General features: G+C 40.3%; 1 protein-coding gene across 1 annotated transcript in view; it reads right to left on the reverse strand.

Annotated features, from left to right (window-relative positions):
- UGT3A2 (UDP glycosyltransferase family 3 member A2) overlaps positions 1-17658 on the reverse strand; it is a 30483-nt gene that overhangs the window by 1011 nt on the left and 11814 nt on the right. Inside the window, exons 3-6 of the mRNA XM_030813965.1 lie at positions 16181-16295; positions 13229-13760; positions 3442-3673; positions 1762-1981 (exon numbers count right to left, since the gene is read on the reverse strand). Coding sequence (XP_030669825.1) covers positions 1762-1981; positions 3442-3673; positions 13229-13760; positions 16181-16295 — 1099 coding nt within the window. The remainder of the gene's footprint in view (positions 1-1761; positions 1982-3441; positions 3674-13228; positions 13761-16180; positions 16296-17658) is intronic.

The raw sequence follows: 17658 nt of genomic DNA on the forward strand, positions 1-17658 counted from the left end.
TGTGTGATCCATTCTATATGATGCACCAAAGACTGAGTTTCAAGGAAATTTTGTTGGCTTTGCAGTAATCTACCTGGTTCCCCTTGAAGTTTAATCATGACACCTACATGCAAAAATCCATGTATAATGCTAAAAGTCTTAAACTTCAAAAAAGTGACTAAGTCCACAAAGACTAGTCCCTACTCCAAGGAGGCTTATGATGTACCCTAGGAAAATTATATATGATGTAATTATTATACATATACATGGAGCACCTCCATTGTGCCAGTCTCTAGATGGGGTGACAAATCTCACTCTGGGGAATGTTAGGCACAGGCTAAAGCCTACACATTCCTGCACCATCAGAACGTCATGTTGACCAGGGCTGGCTTCCCAGGCTGCAGGCTGCATATTTGTACCACATAATTAGTAGCATCCTGTACTTGGTTTCACCATGTGGAAGTTCTCAAACTTTATAATAAGAGGCTCCACGCTTTTATTTTACACCAGGTCCTACAAATTGTGAAGCTGGCCCTGCTTATGTACAATGTCTGAGGACCATCCCAGCTCAGAATGGTCGTTTTGGGTCTAGGTCATTGAAAAATCCAATGAAAGCTACAAACACATTTTTCAGAAAATGACCAACTGCAATACATGAAATTGCAAATATATACAATTGATCTGGAGTTTATCAACCCATGGAATTTAATGACTCTTCCAAGGCTAAGAATCATGAGCTATGTGGTTAAGTCATCTAGCTAGAACTGCTGAGTGTCTCCTAGTACATGCTAAGCCTTGAGGTCCGATTTTGGTTTGTGCCCTTGAAACTCTAATAAATTATTCAGTTCTTTTTACTTATTACATGAGGTGTAATTTTCTCTTCACATGAGATCACTGTGCTGGATATGCAGTTAGTTACCTTGGAGGTCACTGGGTCCCTTCTATTGCCTCACAACTAAAATTCATTAACCATTTACTTTGTGGCAGACCCTGTGCGAGGCACTAAGAAGATAGCAGAAAACAAGAGACACATGCTGCTGTCCTCATTAAGCTAACTCTCCACTCTCTGGTTGGAAGGCGAGGGGGACAAATAATAAATGAAAACATAAGCTGCGCATGGTGGCTTATGTAATCCCAGCTACTCGGGAGGCTGAAGCAGGAGGATCATCTGAGCCCAGGAGTTTGAGACCAGCCTGGACAACATACAGAGACTCTAAATAAACAAACACATAAATAAATGAGGTAATTACAGACCTTAAGAAGTGTTAAGAAGGAAATGATATAACTGGGGTAGGTGGGAGAAGAGGTTACTCAGGACTGTCAGAGGCGAACTCTAAGAAGAAATGAGTTGGAGATGAGACCGGAATGTGACAAAGGAGCCAGTATGTGAAGAGGGAGCACCACAAACAAAAGGCCAAGGGGGAGAAGAGTGTGGAGTATTTGGGTAACAGAAAGGCAATCTCCTGCCTCAGTTGGAATCCCGCTGACCTGAATTCCAATTGATCTGAAACATAGCTCACAGAGACCCCCTGTACATAGTCCAGGTTCCCCAAAATGAAAAGGTAGGAAATGATTCTTAGCATCTAACTTAAATGCTCTAGTCTTGCTCTCAGAGGACACAGGTCAGCTGTTGGCATCACACACATATTATCCCATGTCCTAGAAAATACAGTTTTAATCTAAAGCAAAACAAAACAAAACCAAAAAACCAGATTCCCATAGTACCCTTAGTGTTTTTGCCTTCATTCATCATTATGACCACAACCCCAGGGAGCTGCATACCTCTTGTCTTCTATGATTTGTTTCATCTTAAGAGCCAACGTCTCTGCTTTAAGCTTCTTTAACTGAATAGAGACACCAAACTTTTTGGCTTCTACTCGGACCATGTTTTCAGGCTGGTCTCCAAAGAGAGGGATCCCCACCATGGGCACACCATGCTGGATGGCCTCCATTATGCTATTCTGCCCGCCGTGGGTGACAAACAGACGGATGCTTGGGTGAGCTGTTGTAAATAAGAAAGAGGGTGGGACACTTCAGGATGAAAATTTCGAAACATCAGGCCGAGATGAAGGGGATAAGAAAGTGCCAAGGGGATCTAGTGGTATGTTGGAGACATTGTATCTAATGACTGTGCTTGGGACACATCCAAGGTTACAGTTCCAAGATACAAGATTCCAAGCGTTGCTCTTGTATGGAAACATCTTCCGTCAGCCAGAAACTCAGCCAAGGCTTAGAACTGAGTGAATTCTGTAGAGAAGAGTGCTAAGCAAGGCATACATCTCTATCTGTCCATCCATTCTTCCTTCTCTCTGTCCTCCCTGTGCCTCTCTTTGCTTCTCTCATCTGTATTCTGTGTGTCTCTCTGTTTCTACCTCCTCTGTCTATATTGAGCCCTCTTTTATCCACTGACAGCTAATTTCCTTTTTCTGGTATTCCTGACATATTTGTTGACATCACAACTCATGTGTCACTCATAAAACTTGTATTGACTGTATGGTGTCCTCAATTATAAGAGAAGTGCCTTGAAAGTAGACTGGATCCTTCACCTCTGTATTTCCAGTTCCTGTCTTTCCATGCCAGCATTACCTAGAGCTAACTAAAGTGATTGTTGATAATGACAAGCACATCTCAACCTGGGTCACTCAACTGCAATGTGCATCAGACTCCCTGTCTATTCTTTGAAATGGGAGGCATATGCCCTACCCCAGAATTTTAAAAAATATATTCACAGAAGTAGGACCAGGAATCTACTTCTTAAATTGCCCAGATTCTTTTGAGCCATAATCTTGGTTGTGAATCTCTGCTCTAGTCAGTGTCTATGGCAGCACTGGACACAGAGAAAACCTGTTGGGGGTGAGGGAGCTCTCTGGTCCCAGACAACTCGGTAGACCAAATTACCAACTGTGAAGTTGCTAAGCTTGGCACACAGGTATGTTGGCACATCCTAAATACATCACTGGCATTAATCTTGTGATGGTAGAAGTTGCTCTGACAAGTGACGTAAATTAAGAGGATGTGTCCATATTTATGTGTGGATGTGTGTTTGTGTAAGTCCATGTGGCCGAACTGGTGCTCACAAAATCACTAAAGTTTGTGGCACCTCTCCCAACCCCTAGTATATACATTCAGAGTTGATAGGTTGTCTTTAATTTTGTTTGGGTGACCTTGTCCAAGACCAAATGCAGTAGGGTTAAAGAGACTTGACAGGAATATCACATAGGGCTGCAGACATCAGGTCTGGGATAGAAAAGAATGAAGGAAAGTTGGTTGCTTTGGCATCTGATCCCATTGGAAGTATAGCCTTGTTTCCCAAGAACTCCAGCTGGCTGCTACTTTTCTGTCCACTGAGCCTTACCTGTACCATTCACCAGTGGGTACAAATGTCCAGCTAAAGGTCAGAGACGTGATGAGCCCCAAAGACAGGTCAGTGGAAGGAGAGGAGCAGTCCTGGGCAGACCTTACCCAGGAGGTCACTCTGAGGAAGCCAGTCCACAATTTTCACATTTGCAGCCAGGTGGACATCTTTGGGCCAATGAGAACACTGACACTTCCATATCACCCCTTGGGGTAGGTGGGCAAAGGCATTGTTCATCTCCTTGAAGATTTCCGGATTCTGACAGGTGTTCACCATGGAGCCCAAGGTCACAAGGACAAAACCAGAGTCCCCAAACTTGGCAATGAAGTTCTCCAAGTCCTGGAGAAAGATTACCAAGGTAAAGAGGTGACAAAATTATTGGTGAAAGCCTAGTTGACCAGAAAATGAAAGCCAGACTATTTACTAACACAGCGCCCTGTCCTCACTGTCCCAAAGCTATTATTCTAGCTCCTAGCGTAGCTCAGTACTAGCTGCACTGTGGTCATGTCCTTTGTGTTGGTGGGAACGTCTTTCTTCTTGAAGCCCTGACCCTACTATCAGGGCCTTTCTTGACCTTCCACCCATTATAGGTCCAGGAAGTCACAGGAGTTTTCTAAGGTCGGACTAGAGGTAATAGTATCTGGAAGAGTACTAGTAGGTGGCCAGGGTACAACATGAGGAGTGGGACTTCTGGAGGCTGGAATGGAGATGCTGGGAGAACACTTCTGTTGTAGGCAGAAATGGTGGCAACATAGGGTAAGGCTCCTCTCCATCTACACAAAATGTAACCTTTTAGTGTGTTTTCCTCTAATGTTTTATGATAGTCTCGGTCACTGATCTTTTTGTACATACTTCATCCTCTACCTCAGTAGTTCACCCACAGGACTGCAAATTATAACCACAGAGAAAGATTTTTTAAAAGCAGCAATGACATAGGGAGGTGGAGCAAGATGGCAGAATAGAACCCTGAAGTGATTTTGCCCCCCGAAGGAATACCAAATTAACAACTATCCACAAGAAAACACCTTCATAAGAACAAAAAAAAAATCAGGTGAGCAATCACCATTCCTGGTTTTAACACCATACCGAGGAAAGAGGCACTGAGAAGGTAGGAAACACAGTCTTCAATTACCATGTGGTGCAGAGAGAGAATCTGTGTGCTTAGGGGAGGCAGAGCACAGTGACTATAGACTTTGCAGTGGAAGTCAGTGCTCTGCAGTCACAGAGCAAAGCAACACAGGGAAGAATTCAGCTGGCACCATGCAGGGAGCATTTAGACCAGCCCTTGCTAGAAGGGAATCATCCACCTCAGCAGTAGGAACCTCAGTGCTGGTTAGACCAACCACTGCAGGCTAAAGTGCTCTGGGGTTCAAAATAAACTTGAAAGGCAATCTAGGCCACAAGAACTAAAATCCCTGGAGTGCATATGACCTGGTGAGACACCAGCCAGGGCAGCCAAGGAATGCTTGTGTCACCCCTCCCCCAACTCCAGGCAGGGCAGCTCACAGCTCCAGGAGAGACTCCTTCCTTCAGGAGAGGATGGGAGAAGAGTTAAAAAGTCTTTGTCTTGCAAGTTGGGTACAGTTTAGCTGCAGTAAAATTAAGCATCAAGGAGAATCCAAACATCTCCACATCTAGGCCTTAGCCCCTGGACAACATTGCTAGGCATGCCCTGGGTCAGAAGAGAACCTGCAGCCCTGAAGGGAGAGACCTAAGCCTGGCAGGATTCACCACCGGCTAATTCAAAAGCCCTTGGGCCAAAAATAAACATCAGCAGTAGCCAGGCAGTACTTCTCACAGGCTTGGGGTAGGGTGGCCACGAGCGAGACTCCTGCTTTAGGAAGAAAGGGAATAGATTAAATAGATCCCTACAATTCCCAATTCCAGGACACAGTTCCTGGACAGAATTCCTAGACCCAACCTGGGCCAGAAGGGAACCTGCTGCCCTAAAGGGAAAGGTATAAGCTTGGAAGAATTCACCACCTGTTGACTAAAGAGCTCTTGAGCCTTGAATAAACATCAGCAGTAACCAGGCAATAGTTATCATAGGTCTTGGACGAGGTCCAGTGCTGTGTTGGTTTCAAGCGTAATCCAGCACAATTTCAGGGGAGGTGGTCATGAGAGTGTTTGTGTCACCCCTTCCCCAACTCCAGGCAGCTTAGCACAAGGAGAGAAACTCTGTTGGTATACAGGAAAGAAAGGGAAGAGAACCAGAGACTGTGCCTGGTAATCCAAGGAATTCTCCTGGCTCTTACCTAAGACCACCAAGGTGGTACTTCTACAAGGCTGCAAGAGTCAGCATGACTGGGCTTGGAGTGCCCCCTAATGCAGACACAGGTGCAGTGACCAAAGACTTAGATCACAACACTCAATTCCCTTTGAACACTTGGAAAGCTTTCTCAAGAAGGACAGGTACAAATAAGCCCAGACTGCAAAGATTAGAATAAGTACTTAACTCTTCAATGCCCAGACATTGATGAACAAGTTACAAGCATCAAGACCATCCAGGAAAACATGAGTTCACCCAACGAACCAAATAAAGCACCATCAACTAATCCTGGAGACACAGAAAAATGTGACCTTTCAGACAGGGAATTCAAAATAACCATTTTGAGGAAGCTCAGTGACATTCAAGATAACACAGAGAAGAAATTCAGAATCCTATCAGCTAAATTTAGCAAAGAGGTTGAAAGAATTAAAAACAAAAAAGTAGAAATTCTGGAGTTGAAAATGCATTTGACATAATGAAGAATGCCTCAAAGTCTCTTAACAGAAGAATGGATCAAGCAGAAGAAAGAATAAGTGAGCTTAGACAATATAATAAGATATAAATAGAAACAACAAAAACTTAGCGGACTGGGAGATAAAGTGTAGAATTTTATTACTGTTCCTTTTTGCTTAATTGTTTGTTTCTTTTTGCAATCAAAGTTAAGTTGTCATCAGTTTAAAATAATGGGTTATAAGATGTTACTTGCAAGCCTTGTAGTAACCTCAAATCACAAAACTTAAAACGGATACACAAAAAGTAAAATTCAAGAAATTAAAACATACCACCAGAGAAAATCACTTTCACTAAAAGAAAGACCAGAAGAAAGGAAAGAAGAAAGAGAAGATCACAACACAACTAGAAAACAAATAACAAAATGACAGGAGTAAGTCCTTACTTACAAATAATAACATTGAATGTAAACGGACTAAACTCTCCAGTCAAAACAGAAAGAGTGATTGAATGAATAAAAAAAGAGATTTAACATGTTGCCTCCAAGAAACACACTGCCTATAAAAACACACATAGACTGAAAATAAAGGGGTAGGAAAAGATATTCCATGAAAGTGGAAACCAAGAAAAAAGAAAGAGTAGCTATACTTACATCAGATAAAATAGATATCAAGACAAATACCATGAAAAGAGACAAAGAAGGTTATTACATAATTTTATAAAGGTTGATTCAGCAAGCACATATAACAATTATAAATATATAGGCACTCAAAACTGGAGCACCCAGACACATAAAGCAAACATTATTAGAGGTAAAGAGAGAGATAGACCCCAATACAATAATAGATGGAAAATGCAACACTTTCAGCATTGGACGCATCATCCAGACAGAAAATCAACAAAGAAACATTGAACTTAATCTGCACTGCAGATTAAGTGAACCTAATAATATTTGCAGAAATTTTCATCCAATGACTGCAAAAAAGACATTCTTCTACTCAGCACATGGACCATGTTTAAGTATAGACCATACATTAGGCCATAAAACAACTTTTAAGAAATTCAAAAAAATTGAAATTATATCAACTACCTTTTTAGGCCACAATGGAATAAAACTATAAGTCAATAACAAGAGGAACTCTGGATATTACACAAATGCATGGAAAAAAACAATATGCTCCTGAATGACCAGTAGGTCAATGAAGTAATTAAGAAGGAAATTTAAAAATTTATTGAAACAAATGATAATGAAAACAAAACATACCAAAACCTATGAGCTACAGTGAAAACAATACTAAGAGGAAAATTCATAGCTATAAGTGCCTACATCAAAAGAGTGAGACTTCAAATAAACAATCTAAGGATGCATCTTAAAGAACTGGAAAATCAAGAGCAAACCAAACCCAAAATTAGTAGAAGAAAGAAAGAAAGATCACAGCAGAAATAAATGAAATTTAAAATTAAAAAAATAAAAGATCAATGAAATGAAAAGTTTGGTTTTGAAAAGATAAGAAAATAGACAACCCTTTAGCCCAACCAAGAAAAGAGAGAAAACCCAAATAAAATCAGAGCTAAAAAAAAGAGACATTACAACTGATGCTACAGAAATTCAAAGGATCATGAGAAATGTCTATGAGCAACCATATGCCAATAAATTGGAAAACCTAGAAGAAATTAATACATTCCTAAACACATACAACTTACCAAGATTAATCCATAAAGAAATCTTGAACCTGAACAGACCAATAACAAGTAATGAGACTAAAGTTGTAATAAAAAGTCGCCTAGCAAAGAAAAGCCTAGGACCCAATGGCATCAATGCCGAATTTTACCAAACATTTAAGGAACTAATACCAATCCTACTCAAACTATTCTAAAAAGCATAGAAGAGAAGGGAATAAAAGCCCTGTATTACCTTTATACCAAAACCAGACAAATACACATCAGAAAAAGGAAACTACAGGCTAATATCTCTGATGAACATTAAGGCAAAAATCCTCCACAAAATACTAGCAAACCAAAATCAACAACACATTAAAAAGATCATTCATCATGACCAAGTGGGATTTATCTGAGAGACTGAAGGATCGTTCAACATACGCAAATCAATCAATGTGATTCATCATATCAACAGAATGAATGAAAAAAACCATATGATCATATCAATTGATGCTGAAAAAGCATTCAATAAAATTCAAAGTCCCTTCATGATAAAAACTCTAAAAAAACTGAGTATAGAAGAAACTTACCTCAACACAATAAAAGCCATATATGACACATCCAAAGTTAGTATCATGCTGAATGGGGAAAAACTGAACACCATTCCTCTAACATGACAAGGATGCCCACTTTTACCACTGTTATTCAACATAGTACTGGAAGTTCTAGCTAGAGCAATCGGAAAAGAGAAAGAAATAAAGGGCAGTTAAATTGGAAGGGGAGAAGTTAAATTATGCTAGTTTGCAAATAATATAATCTTATATTTGGAAAAACCTAAAGATTCTACCAGAATAACTATTAGAACTGATCCACAAATTCAGTAAAGTTGCAGGATACAAAATCAATATATATAAATCAGTAGCAATTCTATATGCCAACAGTGAATAATCTGAAAAAGAAATCAAGAAAGTAATTTCATTTACAATGCCCACGAACAAAATAAAATACCTAGAAATAAAGTTAAACAAAGAAGTAAAAGATCTCTCCAATGAAAACTATAAAACATCGCTGCAATTAATTGAAGAGGACATTTTAAAAACTGGAAAACTATTCCATGTTCATGCACTGGAAGAATCAATATTGTTAAAATGTCCATACTACCCAAAGCAATCTACAGATTCAATTCAATCTCTATAAAAATACCAATCACATCCTTCACAGAAGGAGGAAAAATAATCCTAAAATTTATATGGAACCACAAAAGACCCAGAATAGCCAAAGCCAACCCAAGTACAAAGAACAAAACTGGAAGAATCACATTACCTGACTTCAAGTTATACTACAAGACTATAGTAACCAAAACTGTATGGTACTGGCATTAAAAAAAAAGGCACATAGACCAACAGAACAGAATGGACAAACCAGCAATAAATCCATACATCTGCAGTGAACTTATTTTTGACAAGGGTGCCAAGAACATAAAGACAGTCTCTTCAATGAATGGTGCTAAAAAAAACTAGATATGCATATGCAGAAGAATAAAACTAGACCTCTATATCTCATCAGATACGAAAATCAAATCAAAATGGATTAAAAGACTTAAATCTAACACTTTGGGAGGCCGAGGCAGGTGGATCACCTGAGGTCAGGATTTCGAGACCAGCCTGGCCAACATGGTGAAACCCCGTCTCAACTAAAAATACAAAACATTAGGCGGGCACCTGTAATCCCAGCTGCTCAGGAGGCTAAGGCAGGAGAATCGCTTGAATCCAAGAGGTGGAGGTTGCAGTGAGCCAAGATCGCACCAACGCACTCCAGCCTAGGCAACAAGAGCAAAACTCAGTCCTCAGTCTCAAAAAGAAAAGAAAAGAAAAGAAAAAGACTGAAATCTAAGACCTCAAGCTATTAAACTACTAAAAGAAAACATTGGGGAAACGCTCCAGGATGTTGATCTGGGCAGATTTCTTTTTCTTGTGTAACGCAGGCAACCAAAGGAAAAATGGACAAATGAGATCACATCAAGTTAGAAGGCTTCTACATAACAAAGGAAACTATCAACAAAGAGAAGAGATAACCCACAGAATGGGAAAAAATACGTGCAAATTCTTCTTCTGACAAAGGATTAATAACCAGAATATATAAAAGCTCAAACAACTCTATGAGAAAAGAAAATCTAACAACCTGATTAAAAAATAAAAGATCTGAATGGACATTTTTCAAAAGACATACAAATGGCAAATAGGCATATAAAAGGTTTGCTCAGTGTCACTGATTATCACAGAAATGCAAACCAAACTACAATGAGATATTATCTCACCCCAGTTAAAATGGCTTTCATCCAAAAGACAGGCAATAACAAGGATGTGGAGAAAGCAAACTCGCACACTGTTTGTGGGAATTTAAATCAGTACAACCACTATGGAAAGCAGTTTAGAGGTTCATCGAAAAACTAAAACTAGAACTACCATATGATTCAGCAATCTCACTGCTAAGTATATACCCAAAAGAAAAGAAGTCACTATACTGAAGAGATACCTGCACTTCCGTGTTTATTGCTGCACTATTCGCTGTAGCCAAGATACAGAATCAATCTAAACTTCCAACATCATATGAATGGATAAGGAAAATATAGTATATGTACACAATGGAGAACTCATCAGCCATAAAAAAGAAAGGGATCCTGTCACTCGCAACAATACGGATGAAACTAGAGTCCATTATGTTAAGTGAACTAAGCCAGACACGGAAAGGCAAACTGCATGTTCTCACTCATTTATGGAGCTAAAAATTAAAACAATTAAACTCATGGAGATAGAGAGTAGAATGACTGTTACCAGACGCTGGGATGGGTAGTTAGGGGATGGGGGAGTGGGTATGGTTAATGGTACAAAAACATAGTTAGACTGTATAAGGTCCAGTGTTTGATGGCACAACAGGGTGACTACAGTCAACAATAATTTGTAGTACATTTTCAAGTAACTAACAGAATATAATTGGAATGTTTGTAACATAAAGAAATGATCTTGTAACATAAAGAAATGATCGGCCAGGCGCAGTGGCTCACGCTTGTAATCCCAGCACTTTGGGAGGCCGAGGCAGGCGGATCACGAGGTCAGGAGATCGAGACCACGGTGAAACCCCGTCTCTACTAAAAATACCAAAAATTAGCCGGGCGTGGTGGCGGGCGCCTGTAGTCCCAGCTACTCGGAGAGGCTGAGGCAGGAGAATGGCGTGAACCCGGGAGGCGGAGCTTGCAGTGAGCCGAGATTGCGCCACTGCACTCCAGCCTGGGCGACAGAGCGAGACTACGTCTCAAAAAAAAAAAAAAAAAGAAAGGATCAATGCCTTGATGTGGTGGATTTAAAAAAAAAAAATAAAGCAGTAATGCTCTGTCCCAAAAGCAGGCCTGGACAGCTTATATCTTAAAGTCCCCCAGGTAGCTCTTAACAAAGTTAGTGTTTTGAAAGGAAAATAAATCTCAGGAACCCCAAATCTAAGCCAAAGAGAAAAGTCAAGCTGGGAACTGCATCAGGCAAAACTGCCTCCCATTCCATTCCTAAGTAAGATAGCCACAAAGATTTAAAAAAAAAAAAAAAAAAAAGCTACATACCTCTCTCACCATTTGCCCACAAGAAAATTCCTTGTGGACAAAGAGCAGACAGAACTCGGAAGCATCCCTCTGCTCGCCTGAGACAAGTGTATGTCGGCTTGCTTCCTCTGCCCTATTGTTTCACTAACCCAGACTAAGGCATCAGTGACTATCTCTGTAAATTCTCAAAAAAATGCAATTGTTTGTCTCTTGTCTACCTATGACCTAGAATCCCCCTCTCCGGCCTTTCTGGACCAAACCAATGTTTATCTTACACATATTGATTGGTGTCTCATGTCTCCCTAAAATGTATAAAACCAGCCTGTGCCCCAACCACCTTGGGCACATGTCGTCATGACCTCCTGAAGCTGTCATGGGTGCATCCTTAACCTTGGCAAATAAAGTTTCTAAATTGGTGAGACCAGTGTCATATATTTTGGGCTCACCGTATCTAATGTCTTAATTTTGTGTTTAGCACAATTTTGTCAATTCTTACTTCCAAATATTTCTTTGAACTCTGATTCTGATTCTCTCTGCCCTACAAAGGCTCACCCCAGCTCCCAACCCATCATTCTATTACGTGGTTCAGACTCTACTGGATTCCAGCCAGCATACCACTTACCATTCCCAAGGACTTCTTTAAGACAGCCTTATCATCATTTTTATAATGACAAGGCAACATAAGACCATTATATAAAAATTGGAAAATGCAGAGGAGAAACATTTTTTTAAGTGTATATTGTCTCACAGCCATTACAACCCTTACTCCCCTTACTCCATGGTGGAGGCCTGATCCACCCACCTGATAGCTAAGGTTTCTGGTAAATCCCCACAGCTTTACTCATGCAATTGAATCTTCTACTCCACTAGTGTAGCCAGTGCCACCCACGGAAGCCAGCCTTATGGCGATCTCAATTACATCTCCACATATTGGGACCCCTGCTCCCCGACTTGGGGTGCTTTCTCTCTCAGCACCATTCCTAAAACTTCCTGCCACCAATGCAAAGCCCATATCACCCACAGATCATTCCACAACTCTTCCTGTTCACTCAGTGCAAGTTAAAAGAGTAGACACTTGGGTGGCTGGAAAGCCCAGGCCCTCAGGACCTCTGAAATACATGGTGGTGGGAAGGTCACCTACATCACCTGAGCTTCTGTCCTTCTCCGTTTATAAAAATGAAGATGATCACACCTCCCTACAGGTGGCAGGATATTAAATATGATAATTTCTGTAAAATGGGAACCCAATGCTCAGAGGCAACAGGCAGCCAACTCATCTTAGCTCTCCTCCTTTTGAAAAATTTCTATAGCAGAGGTTCTGAGTTGTGAAACTGCACTGTGCATTCAAATCACCTGAGCAGCATATGCAAATTACAGTGGCAGGGGTCCACCCCAGAGAAATCAAGCCAGAAGGTCTAGGTGGAGCCAGGAGCCAGGGCTCTACAGGCAGGGAACACTGGATATAACACCGGCAGTTCTTGCTGTCAGACCCAGACAGACCCACCGCTGCTTACTCCGAATCCATAGTGTTGTCATTTCATTGTGAGTAGCTTATCTCCTTAACAATTACTGCATGTAATGGGCACTAACTACGTGTTTATTGTACACGTGATCATACAAAATAAAAATGCAAACAAAAAATGAAACTTTAATACAGGGCTTATTTTATCAAGGCTAGGACTAGGGTGTGGCAAGAGAGGAGCCAGAGGAATCCATATAAAGATGCCCTTGATCTCAGGATGGTGCAACGCCTAATATTATACTTGCACAACCCTGCAACTCATCACTTCCTTTAAAAGCATGCCCTGGGTGCCTCCCTTGCCTATCCCGACTTCAGCCTCAGGATCCTACTGGCAAGTGGCAGCCACCAACTATGCACTGAAGGCCTCTGCGTGAATCCCAAACTGAATGCTGAGGGTTCACTTACTTGTGGTACTGGTTTAATAGGTTTTTCCATCAAGCCTCCAACATAAATAGTGTTGGGAAGCAGAGGTCGAGCAAAATCAAAGGCAAAGTCAGAGTTGATGAACCACAACTCTGCTTTTAGTAGAAGATGAGACAAAACTGGCCTAGAGCCTTCTGTGAAATGCTCCTTGATGGTGTTGTCAAATGTAGACTGCATGTGCCATTGCCTCCTGCAGAAACTAAAGAACATCAGAAAATTCTTCACTCGGCCCCAGAAGTCCATGTGATCAGTCAGCAAGGAATGGAATACTGGAACATAAGACAAGGGGATCGGTAGCCCAAATTCCAAAGAGCCGAATGAAGTGGAAAGAATGGCCACAAATGGCTTCCCGAGCTTCTCGGCAATCAGGAAAGGACAGTAGTCAAAAGTTTCAACTATCATCATGTCGAAGTTCTCGTTCTTTAAGGAATCCATGATATCCTTTCTCCTTAAAAAATGACTGCACTGCAACGCCAAGTATTCTAGAACATTTAATAAGTTTTCAAATTTTCCTCTGTAAGAAAAAAATAATAAATATTCATGGGAAGTGTTAAATTTACAGTACATAAAAGTACCTTGAGAGATCAAGAAAACATCCCAGGAAAGCAACAAACTTTCTAGCAGTCCCCCACAAATTCAACCAGTTTCCCACAAATACCCTCTGCCATAATTATCCTGGCTTAAATGTTTCTACTCTCTAGAGTGTACCCTTCTCCCTTCCCCTTTTCTCTCCTTATCCAAATCCCAACCACCATCAATGCCGACTCAAGGTCCTTCTACTCTGGGAGCCATCTCTCAGAGTAGCAGATCTCAGAGTTCCGTCTCCTTGATAAATTAGGTGACACTCTGTTTAGCCCTCATTTACACATGGAGTTTTTATGAGTGATTTTCTTATTTATCCAACCAAATTGTGTAAGTAACTTGACGATAGAGTTTATCAATATTGATGATATGTGCTAAGTTTCAGCGCTGTGTGTTTGCATACGAGAGATTGCCTCAGTCAAGGAACCCTTTGATTATATTACAACCAAAAATCTCAGCCGAAAATGAGAATTCCACCTTTCTACCCCTAGGAGTTAAGCAATGGAAAAAATACAAACAAAAGGAACCTGGTTTTTGAAACGCATTATTTTTTTCTTTATTATTCTTTCTTTATTATTTACTTTTATTTGTTATTGTTATTTTACATATTTTATATACTATTTATTTACATATTTGTTTACTTATTTATATTATTATTTTATTTAATTATTTATTATCATTTCTTTCCACCTCAATGCAGGCTGGGGTATTCAGATAAGATGATGTCAAAGCTTTACTGACATATGCCTATGCAAAGGGACGATTCTTTTGCAATGTATTCCCAATAATGCCTGCAGAGAATATGATCCTATTTTACAGAATTTTGGGGAAATAGATGAGGATGCCTAGGCCAGCTGCAGTAAGTGCAAGAGCTCTAGATATCAGAAACCTACTGGCTGCATGGAAGACTGAGAGAATCAATTCCCTGACACACCCATAACCTGTACACCACCGTACCATTGCCCTCCAGTTAGAGAAGGTCCCTCACTAGTGATATGCAGATTGGTTGAAGTCATCCTCTGTTGCATATTTTTAAAGATTCACATAACAAAGGAAAAGTTGCCAAACGTTTTTGAAAATTTCAGTAATGGGCTGGGTGCGGTGGCTCATGCCTGTATCTCAGCACTTTGGGAGGTCGAGGAGGGTGGATCACCTGAGGTTAGGAGTTTGAGACCAGCCTGGCAAACATGGTGAAATGCCATCACTACTAATAATACAAAAATTAGCTGGGCATGGTGGCACACTCCTGTAATCCCAGCTACTTGGGAGGCTAAGGCAGGAGAATCGCTTGAACCCTGGAGGCAGACGTTGCAGTGAGCTGAGATCGCGCCATTACACTCCAGCCTGGGTGACAAGAGCAAAACTCCATCTCAAAAAAAAAAAAGCCAGTAAAGTAGTAAAAATGTTTAGATTGTAATTCATTAATCATATTTAAAATTAAGCTAATAAATTAAAATATTTTAAGAATGCACCCTTAACTATACCTGTCCTTAAAAATATTAAACCGGGTAAGAAGAGACGAGGCATATGCTTAAAATATATAACTAACTCTGCAAGATGATATAGACTAAGTGTCAAATGGGTAGATTAGATCAGACGTATAGGGGAGAGAATGTGGTGTTCCATCTTGGGTGAGGAGGGAGGCTTTATGGAAAAAGTCAGATTTAAGCACTACCTTGACTACTGAGTAGAATTTTCCAGGAAAGAAGAGAGGTAAGGCCACTGTGATTAACCAAGATAGGCATAGATTTCTGTGTTTCCTCTTTTATGTCTAAGATTAAAAAGTTATGTGTTCCTTCCCATCCAGATTAAGCAAAAGGTGTCAGTTTCATGTTTCATTTGTACCAGGTTGATTGCTTTTTAAAAGAACTTTGCATGGCTATATGTTCAACTTCTACAAACCCAATGTTCATAAGCCTTCCCTTTATTTATGAATATATGTGAGAAGAAGGGAAGACAGTAAGTGGGAAAAGGTGACTCTAATTTTCCCACCAACAATGAAAAGTTGAAGAGCCTATCCCAATTTCTGTGTTGGGGAGATTATAGGCAATGGTTGTAGGTGAAGTGTTGCAAGGAAGTCCCAGAAGAAACAGTTTCCCACTTTCTGCAGAAAAGCACTCATGCTTATAGTGTAAGAAAGACGGTATGAGGAAGAATTTCCAGGGACTTTACTGGATGATGTGGCATGCAGTACTCATCTACTCCCCCTATCATCTGTCTCTCCATCTATCAATCCACTCATCCATCCATTCATCACTTTCTCTTGTCCTCATTCCAAGTATCCATGCATCCATCCATTCATTTGTATTATGAAAATAGTGACCTTTTGGTTCAAAGAATAAAAAAAATTACCTGCCACCTAAAGTTTCTTCCAGAAAGAAATCAAAACTCTTCTTAAATTCTCTTTGATGATCTTCAGGTGCAAGCCAACTGATAACTTGATATGATTTTTCCTCCTTTTTAAAATCTAAGAAAACAGCAACGGGTTAAAAAAAAAGTTAAATACGCTACATAAAAGAGTAACATTAGCACAACAATATCAAAACTAATTTCAAAGATTATGTATGTATTTGAATGATTGCTTAAGTATTTTTTAATGTATGCATTTATTTATTTTTGAGACAGAGTCTTGCTCTGTCATTTAGGCTGCAGTGCAATAGCACAATCCTAGCTCATTGCAGTCTCAGCTCCCTTACAAACCATTGGGATTACAGGTGTGACACATTGGTATCGTTTGTATTTAAATACAGTACACATTTGTTTGATTCCAGAGCCTCTGTTCTTTCTGTTTTACAAAAACAATCATTTTTATTATTTAAAGTGATACATGCAAATAATTTTTAAATTCAGTCAAAAATTACTAAAAGACTTCATTAAAAGAGTAGTCCCCTACATCTTGACTTGCCAGCTTGGCCCCTTCTTCATTGTCCATGTGTAATAAGAAGTCTGACTCCATCTTCACTCTTTGCCTCTTGACAAATGTCAAGCCCCATTTCCCCTTCCCAACCCCACGCTTCATCTGAGCAAATTGGTAAGAAAAGCCACACACACCTTCTGTCTTATCTCTGGTAGGAGTTTCAATCCATGCAAGTCAGGACAATGAAGGGAAATCCTCAGCCCATCCTACCCCTCCTCACAGTAAAAACTCAAGCCAGTCATCCCTCCCTGCTCTCTAAAGCCATTTTTCAGATTTGCCTGGGAGCCTGTCCTGCTATTCTGAAAAAAAGAAAAAAAAATACCTCACCCTATGAGTCATAAACCTCTCATATCTTCTTAATGCATGTGTGCCTTCATCACATCCAAATCAAATTTTGTGTAAGAATTGGGGGTATGTTAACACATAGTCCCACATATTAAGGCCCTCATACTCAAGCTAATTGAAATGAAAGACTCTATCCAAGTATCTACTGGCAAATACTTTGAAGTCATAGAGTTGGCTAGAATGTTCTCTTCCATGCTGATTCTAATAGGCTGTCAGCTACAGCACGTCTTTACCTTGGAAGAAACACAATACATGGCTACCCATAGTATACTTCAACAGCCCTACTATTGCCCACAATCTTTGCCAGCAAGAGCCACTGCTTCCAGCTTTCTCCAGGAGTACAGATATAACATTACATTGAGGGTGTCCTCCTCTGAGGTGATTCATCTGCCACACTCATTTAAGACATAGAAACATTCAAAAAGGAGCTCACAAAGGGGATAAGCCATTGTCCCATGCAAAGTATCAGACCCAGTCCCTCACTTAAATTCCAAAGGATCATTTGGTTAGTTGAAGACCTCTCCATCCCCAGTACCACTAAGAAACAACTATTGAGCCTCTCTGTGTC

Source organism: Nomascus leucogenys, chromosome 6 (genome assembly GCF_006542625.1).
Source record: "Nomascus leucogenys isolate Asia chromosome 6, Asia_NLE_v1, whole genome shotgun sequence".
NCBI lineage: Eukaryota > Metazoa > Chordata > Mammalia > Primates > Hylobatidae > Nomascus > Nomascus leucogenys.